This window comes from Equus przewalskii, chromosome 16 (assembly GCF_037783145.1).
Source record: "Equus przewalskii isolate Varuska chromosome 16, EquPr2, whole genome shotgun sequence".
In the NCBI taxonomy this organism is placed as follows: Eukaryota; Metazoa; Chordata; class Mammalia; order Perissodactyla; family Equidae; genus Equus; species Equus przewalskii.
In genome coordinates this window covers 45,492,852-45,501,058 of record NC_091846.1, presented here as the reverse complement: position 1 = coordinate 45,501,058, position 8,207 = coordinate 45,492,852, and the positions used below count along the sequence as shown (strand labels likewise).

General features: G+C 46.3%; 1 protein-coding gene and 1 long non-coding RNA gene across 2 annotated transcripts in view; one reads left to right on the top strand and one right to left on the bottom strand.

The window, feature by feature from the left end:
* Nucleotides 1-988: 988 nt before the first annotated feature.
* On the bottom strand, nucleotides 989-5,470 carry LOC139076478 (uncharacterized). The gene is made up of 2 exons (XR_011528127.1): nucleotides 5,353-5,470; nucleotides 989-4,822 (listed from the first exon to the last, which is right to left on the bottom strand). It is a non-coding gene; the product is annotated as an uncharacterized lncRNA (long non-coding RNA).
* Nucleotides 5,471-5,513: 43 nt separating this feature from the next.
* Nucleotides 5,514-8,207, top strand: part of DACH1 (dachshund family transcription factor 1) — a 407,431-nt gene continuing 404,737 nt past the window's right edge. The window contains exon 1 of the mRNA XM_008517937.2: nucleotides 5,514-6,856. Within this exon, the coding sequence (XP_008516159.2) occupies nucleotides 5,997-6,856 (860 nt within the window). The 5' untranslated portion in view covers nucleotides 5,514-5,996. The remainder of the gene's footprint in view (nucleotides 6,857-8,207) is intronic.

Sequence of the window (8,207 nt, the reverse complement as noted above, 5' to 3'; positions counted from 1 at the left end):
TTGTTTTTTTATCGAATATTTGGCTGTGCAACTCTCAGTACCAGCCCACAGATGGAATTAGGCTACTTACACTGGAAGTAAGTACTGATGGGTAAGTATAACTAAATTATCGGGGAGAATTGACTGCTTCTCATGGAAATGATATAGCTTGGGGTCAGAAAAACAATTCCACGATAATTTCTTTCTTTGTAACTATTCTTCTCTTTGCTACTATCCTCCCTCCCCTGACAGAGGTTTAGAGATTTCTTAAAATATGCTCCATAACAAGCAAAGTATTTTCAGCCACAGGTTACCTTCATTCTGAACCAGGAGAAAAGGAAGTGAGGATAGAAGAGAGGGAGGGAGGAACAGTGGTGCCAAATTGTGCCATTTGTCTCTGAGATCTATGTAAACACGAATGTGAACAGAAAATTACTGGATGTGTTCAGTAAGCATATATATAGTGCACACACTTCCATGCTGTAAAACAAGTCAGAGTTGTTTATAACCATTTTAACCACTTCTTTGTTAAGAATGGAAGTTTGTAATATAAAGTTAGAGTGCTTCAAGTTACAGTGTGTTCACCTTCAGCTCCCTACCTTCTATCCTTTGGATAATTTATCACCAAGCTCTCTGCGCCTGATTAGAGAATGTATCAGTGAGATAAAAGTCTTATTCCTTGTGCTGCAGGAGAGGCAGGGGACTGGAAAAGAGAGGGAGACTGTGGAAGTGCGAGTCACTAAAAGTCAGAAGTTGGAACCCTAAGTGGGGAGGTCAGAGACGGAATGTGTAAAAGTAGAGAAGTCTTTGCTTAAGGCAGTCGAGGTTTATCTGCTGAGCTGATTGGTGAGACCATGTGTCTGAGTTAAAAAGGCTTGAGAGAGTTACTTGGCATAATTTCTCCATCTTCAATGATTTACTACTGAAGTGCAAACATCAATTTTGGACTCTCTCCTGAGAAATGTTTAACAAAGTCAGTGAACTCCTGGTACCCTGATATCTTTCTAGATTTGCCAAACTCGGATAGGTCTTTAATAAACCTCTGCCTGAAGTTCATCTCAGTTTTTTTTTTTTCTATTAAGGAAACAGGTCCATTAGTAAATATGCAGATGTAAAAATGTCCTTCCCCTTTACTTCTCCGTTGTGATCTATCTTAGAATTGTTCAGAAGTGCACTCTGTTGTTAAAGCTATTTGTGCCGGGTGTGCTAATGCACTCTTTGATTGAGTAAATTAGCAGTCATAACAATCTGGCAGTCTGGCCATAGAAGTGTGCTCAAATTGATTTGTGTTATGGCTGGACTGGAAAATCTAGTGTTAGTTGTTTTTTGCCCTGGGGCATTGTTTGTACCAAACTCTACTTTTCATTTAATTTTCCAATACATTTTGAAAGATTGAAATGCTTGTGATCAACATTTGATCCACTTGCATTATTTAAAAAAAAATTCTGAAAGTAATTTCAGATTCCAAAAAACCTTGCTTTCAATTAGAGTAAACATAATTAGAGTGACGTCGTGCTCGGAATGGTAAATCTCCCTTTGAATCTATTAAGCATGTTATCTCCTTGTCCTGTCACTGAAAGGAATTCAGCATAGATCTGAAGTATACATCTGTATTTTTCTGTGCATGCTTCTAAGAGAACTTGGGAAAAAATTAAAAGAATAAAATTGTAATGAATCTTTTCTTGTTGCCCTTTCTGCATCTGCCCAAATTGTTTCTGTTTCACTTAGTGATGCTATAAAAAGAGAATACTCAAAGCGTTCAGGAAATTTCGAGATATTCAAGAAACACATTCCAATATGTACTACCTTTAAGTTACTCAATCATTTTAGTTTTTTATACTCTATGAAATATGCATTTTAAATCTTTCTTTCAAATAACTGTTATCAATGGCTATATTGAAACTCTGAAGATTTAAAGACATGACTTATCCTGGCTTTGTCAATATTTGTATCTTTCTTACAATCTTCTACTTTGCACTCATTTACCAGAATTATAATGCAGCATGAATAAAGCTAAAAAATGACTATTGATTACAGAGAAAGCTTTGTGAAATCATTTAGTCAGTTTCCCCACTTGAGAAATCAGTGAATAAAATAGGTCAATAGATGAGGATGGAATGGATGTAATACAGTGCTATGCTTCCCTGGGTTATAAAAAGGGTCAAAAGTAAATCCCCATAGAATTCATGTTTTTAGACTCATAAAATAAAAGGATACTTACCAAATCCCAACTATAAGTCCACCTTTCTACAGATCTATTCTTCTTTTTTAAACCACAGGTTTTGAAAGCATGTTTTTTATGTTTCTCTGTTTCAATAAAAGCATTTCCTTGTCACTGCCCCTTTTAACCAAACAGGATGCCCTCATCATCGGGCTAAAGTGCCTGTTGTCATCCAGGTATTCACCGGGACTTTTGCTGCAACAGCTACTCTGTATTTTCTTACTGTCTCCTGCAACCTTACAGCTCTTCTCAAAGCTGCATTTCATACTGCACTGAACTCTGTATCCTGGGCCGATTTTTGTTAATAGACGGTGAGATCTGAGACCACGCTCTCTATTAGTTCCCATTCATAGGAATATCGTCGGGGGCACGGAGGAAGGGGGAGGGGAGGGGAGGGGCCAGGAGGGGGCAGAGGGAGGGAAGAAAATACCTTCCCTGAACTGGTACAAGCTCAGCTTCAAACGATATCCTAGGAAAGAAATTAAAGACTTCTTAATTAGTGCAGCAATTAAGCTTTCTTGGTAGCATTTTAATCAGCACAGGCCCTATCAAAGGACAAACAGAACGATTTGCAGGTCTTTGAATTTTAAACAGTCTTATTGATTTCAGCACAATACGTCTTCACAAAACACAGGGAGAATTTTCTAATATCAGTTACAGTACTTTGAGTTTTGCTTATGCAAATTGAGTGCAGGTTGGAGAAGATGAGGTGGAGGGAGAGGATCTGAAACAATCAGAAATGTAAAAACAATAAACAAATAAGACAAAAGCTTTGAAAGCTAAAGATGCAATGGAAAGAGTGAAAATTTGAAATGTCGCTAGAGTTGATTTATCTGTTGTTGTTAAAGACTGTTTGCCTTAATCATTGGTAACATTTCTCAAAAAAGAAAAAAAGGAGGAGAGAAAGAAATCAAAATTTTTTGAGACTTTGCTTTCTTACAGATTTTAATTTGCATTAGATGCTTTTTCTCATCCTATTGTTTGATCAAGGGGGTAAGTGGTAGTTCCTAGAAACGGTTTAGAGACCTGAGGAGGGGGGTTAAGCGGGGAAGAAGCTCCCATTCAGGTGGGGGCAGACACCCCAAGCCCTGCTTTTGAATGGAGCGCGTGTGCTGGGAGGCACAGGTTTCCCAGCAGAAAATTTGGAGTTTGCTTCGAAGTAGGTTGGGATTATGGCTTAGTCAGCTATCATTACTTCTTGTCTGTGGCTTCCGAATGTGGCAGGTATTGGGTGAGTGACAGTTTAAGGAAATGTGAGAGATGAGAATGCTAAGGGCCGATTTTCAGCATTTAAATCCAATTTTATTCATTTGGGGGTCTAGAAATTAAAATGAAGAAACCGTAGTTTAGCGTTTTAAAGACTATTGGAATTTATTAAAGTTTTGCATGCAATTCCAAAATAAAATTAGTTTTTCAGGGCTTAATCATCTTCTTCCTCTCCTTTGCTCATTAACATAGTAATCTGGCATTTTTCAAAAAGGTAATATCTTCCAGAACATGTGTAAACACTTAAAGAAGTATTTTGATGTATGTAATATATATCAAATCGCTAATTTTAATTTTGGACAGATATGAGGAACGAAAGGTTAATATAAATTACTTCTGAATATATTAAAATACATTGGGTAACTAGGCCAAACAACTGTGTAAACTTTAGCTATGTTTGTAGAAGTTTACCTACTTTTTAGCAACAATCAATTTTTTGGATTCAAATTTCTGAATTTTGAAACCTCCTGATATAACTTGTGTCCCAAAAAGTTTAGCAGAAACTTACACAAATTACTCAACAATGTCATATTTCTCTGTAGATATTCCCTACCCCTTTTGACACCAAACTCCAAAAAGTCTAAAGAATTAAAATAATAAAGAGAATATGATAATAATTTCAACATCAAATCCCAGAAACTTCATTATGAAATTTCTCAAGACAGTGAACCCAACGTTAATAGTTTATTTTTGAAATCTGTCAAGTGCTAAAGCATTGTTTCTCTCTAGTGAAGTTAATGAACATGTGTAGACAGGTTTAAAGCCTAACTATTTAAGATTCCTGAAGATATAAACAGAGAACAGACTTGATCTATATTCAAATCATATATTGGTCAAAAATCCTTGAATAAATACCTCCATGCAACAAGTTAGAAAAGGGAAGAAAAGGAGAGAGGGAAGCAAAGAGGAAGAGAGGCAGTCTAAACTCAGCCTGACGTGGTTTTTAAGCAGAGTCGCCCTGTCTGCCTTTACAAGGCAGCTAGTGAACTTTGTTTTTCTTCTTTCAATTATTTGCAAAACACATTTTCACCGACAAACAGAAAAGAACTTGCCCAAAATACTGATACTTTTCAAATAGGAAAAAAATATTGTTATTCATGTAACACATTAGCAACTAGCCTTGGGTCTCAAAGGACGTGAGGATAGTTGGTTGCTGTGCAAGACAGGTGAATTAATTATAGAGTTTTCAGTAAGAAAAATCAGTGTTTTCTTGTTTTCCACTTTCTAAATCTTCAAGGGTACCTGATCTCTTCGAAGTCTGTTGGTATAATAGGCGTTTCTGACCTGCCTTTGGGGCAAAAGTGAAGTTATTCTGAGCAATCCACATCAGGGCAGGCAATTCTTTCTTTCCACAATCTATGAGGAAATAAGGAACTGAATACAGAGCATTCCATTATTCCTAAGCGACTTCAAACTGACTTTTCCCCCACAACTTGAAAACTGTCCTGGAATTTTCAGTATCTTTATACAAATAAATAATTTAATAGGGAGATAAAAACAATGAGATGCATAAAACACACGCTTTGCTTACATGTAAATTTTCCTCAAAATACTCTCTTAATAATCACGAAGTGAGGGGATGTGTTTTCATTTATATCTCATTGCAAAAACGAACGGAAATATATCCTAAATCCTTGAAAGAGATCTCGGAGCGCTCTGGCTCCTCTTTAAGTTGGCAGGCGATTGCTTAGAAGGTTTTGGCAAAAAAATTACGAGTCGTCGCGGACGAAATGGAATTATTAGACACGCAATCTAACGGTAGGAGAAGAGAAATTGATCTCCCTCTCCTTTCCCGATCGCCACTTCTGCGTCCCCGCTTTTCCTCTCCGTCCCTCCCATAGTTTCTTTCCCTAACCTCCCCCACCCCTCCTCTTTTTCTTGCTCACTCGCTTTTCCTCTGTCTCGCGCTCTCGGAGTCTCTGCTCCGAGTTCCTGGTTGGATAATTTGGGTTAATACTAGTGAGTGAGGTTTTTGCGGCTTCAAAGGGTATTTCAAGTTTCCGGAGCTCCTCCCCTCTGCACCGTGTGACAACAACAACTCGTCCAGCCGGCAGCCTGCACTTTTCAGCTCATTTTCTCTCTGTCATTCCCCTCTCAATCTTTGATCAATGTACTTGCCAGGGAGAACCCAAGTCCTTCAAACCTCCTCCTTTTCACCTTCATCCTTAACTTTGTGCTAGAGCAGGACCCACACAACAACAGCAGACCCTCCCCGCCCCCGCCCCCCCCCCCCCCCCAAACCAGCCCCCGATCCCAGCCCCCGGAGAGGACTCGCATTTCGACTTGCGGGACACTTTTGTGCGTTTCTCTCCAGAGCGCCTCTCGCGCTCGCCCCTCCTGCGCTCTCTCTTTCATACCCTCATCTCCTTTTTCCTCCTTCTCTGCCTTTCTTCTTCTCGTTCTCTCCTGGAGTTGTCGTTGTTGTTGTCCCCTAGCTCTTTCTCCCTCTTTTTTCCCCCTTCCCCTCCCCGGGGTGTGTGGCAACTTTTCCCCTCTCTTCTCCTCCTTCTGTTTCCCCTTATATGTGACCATGGCAGTGCCGGCGGCTTTGATCCCTCCGGCCCAGCTGGTCCCCCCTCAACCCCCGATCTCCACGTCTGCTTCCTCCTCCGGCACCACCACCTCCACCTCCTCGGCGACCTCGTCTCCGGCTCCGTCCATCGGGCCCCCAGCGTCCTCAGGGCCAACTCTGTTCCGGCCGGAGCCCATCGCTTCGGCGGCGGCGGCGGTGGCGGCCACAGTCACCTCCACCGGCGGCGGCGGCAGCGGAGGCGGCGGCGGCAGCGCGGGCAACGGAGGCGGCGGTGGCGGCGGCGGCGGCGGCGGCGGCGGCGGCAGCAACTGCAACCCCAGCCTGGTGACCGCGAGCGGCGGCGGCGGCGGCAGCGGCGGCGGCGGCAGCATTAGCGCTGGCGGCGGCGGCGCCTCCAGCACCCCCATCAACGCGAGCACCGGCAGCAGCAGCAGCAGCAGCAGCAGTAGCAGCAGCAGCAGCAGCAGTAGCAGCAGCAGTAGCAGTAGCAGCAGCAGCTGCGGCCCCCTCCCCGGGAAACCCGTGTACTCGACCCCGTCCCCAGTGGAAAACACCCCCCAGAATAATGAGTGCAAAATGGTGGATCTGAGGGGGGCCAAAGTGGCTTCCTTCACGGTGGAGGGCTGCGAGCTGATCTGCCTGCCCCAGGCTTTCGACCTGTTCCTGAAGCACTTGGTGGGGGGCTTGCACACGGTCTACACCAAGCTGAAGCGGCTGGAGATCACGCCGGTAGTGTGCAATGTGGAACAGGTTCGCATCCTGAGGGGACTGGGCGCCATCCAGCCCGGAGTGAACCGCTGCAAACTCATCTCCAGGAAGGACTTCGAGACCCTCTACAATGACTGCACCAACGCAAGGTAAAGAGCGGGGGGCAGCCTCCGCCACCCTGGGTCCCTCCCCAACCGCCTCCTTGCCCTTTCCTCACTCCCTTCCCAGCGCCGCTGGCTCAGCGCGCCCGCGAGCCGCGCGCCCCGGTGAGCGCGGCCCTCTCCTCCCTTTCCTCGGAGCAATCCAGCCGCTCTCGGCCGTCTGAGAAGTTGGCACCTCACCCTGCTCAGATCCCGCTCTTCCGGCCCGATCCGCCCCTTGCCCTCCTGGGTGCCGGGGCTTGGCAGCTGCGGGACGCGGGAACCCCAAGCCCCGGGGCGGAGGGGGAGGGAAGGAGCAGGATGGTGCCGTAACAGGAGCCCCAGTCCCCGCCTGGGCCGCGCCCTGGTCTGGGGACCCCTCTCAGCGCCACTGACCTCGTGTGCGCTCCCTCGGACCCGGGTTCCACCGCAAGCCGCGGGGCCCGGGCGGGGCTGGTCTGCGGCGCCGAGCAGCGTCCCGGGGGCGGGAGAGGTCGTGACCCTGCCCGGCAAGGTTCGGGGAGCGCGAAGACGCGCTCCGGGTGAGGGGCCCGGGAGGAAGCCTAGGGAGTGGGCCACTTGGAGGTCGGGAGGGGGACGACCTCGGAGACTGAGAGGCCTGGGGCAATCTCGGGGGACCCGCAGCCAGTTCAGTCCCGAAGCCGCGAGAGAAAGCCCGCCGAGGGGAGGGGTCTGTGTGTGCGCGCATGTGTGCTTGTGTCCGCGTGTGAGCGTGTGCGTGTGCAAGGGAGATAAAAGGGTACATTTGCCCCAGGGCAGATGTGAGGGGACCAGCAGGTTTCCTTCTGTACGGGGAGGTGACCGCGTGCCTGACTCTTGGAAGCTGAACTGGAAAGATGGGGAAGGAAGACCACAGCTCGCTGCTCGCTCGCTCTCTCCAAACTGTTGTTTTTTCTTTTCTTTCTTTCTTTTCTCTTCTTCCTTTCTTTCTTTTTTTTCAAGGTTAGTAGCTCACGCAATAAGCAGGTGCAGGCTTTGCACTGGGATGCTCTGCGGACCTGAATACCCGGTGCCGTGGCTTCCCCAGCCCCGCAAAGCGCGCGAACCCTGGAGGCCGCGGGACCGGGAGCCCGGCCAGACCAGTTTTATGCTAATGAACGCTCACTGGGGGAGGATCGACCGAGAGGGGGCGGGAGTGGGGTAACTTGTCAGTTTCGGGGTAGAAATGATCAGTCCACCCGCTTTCATAGTTCCACCTTGTCCCCACCGTTCTCCGGAGAGGGAAAAGTTCAGAGATGCTGGGAGAAAGCAAGGAGGGAAAGTTGGAGACGAGAAGCGGGCGCGTGGGAACTGCGCGCAAAATTTGCGCGGAGGCTTCGGTAAACCTCCAAATAAGTTT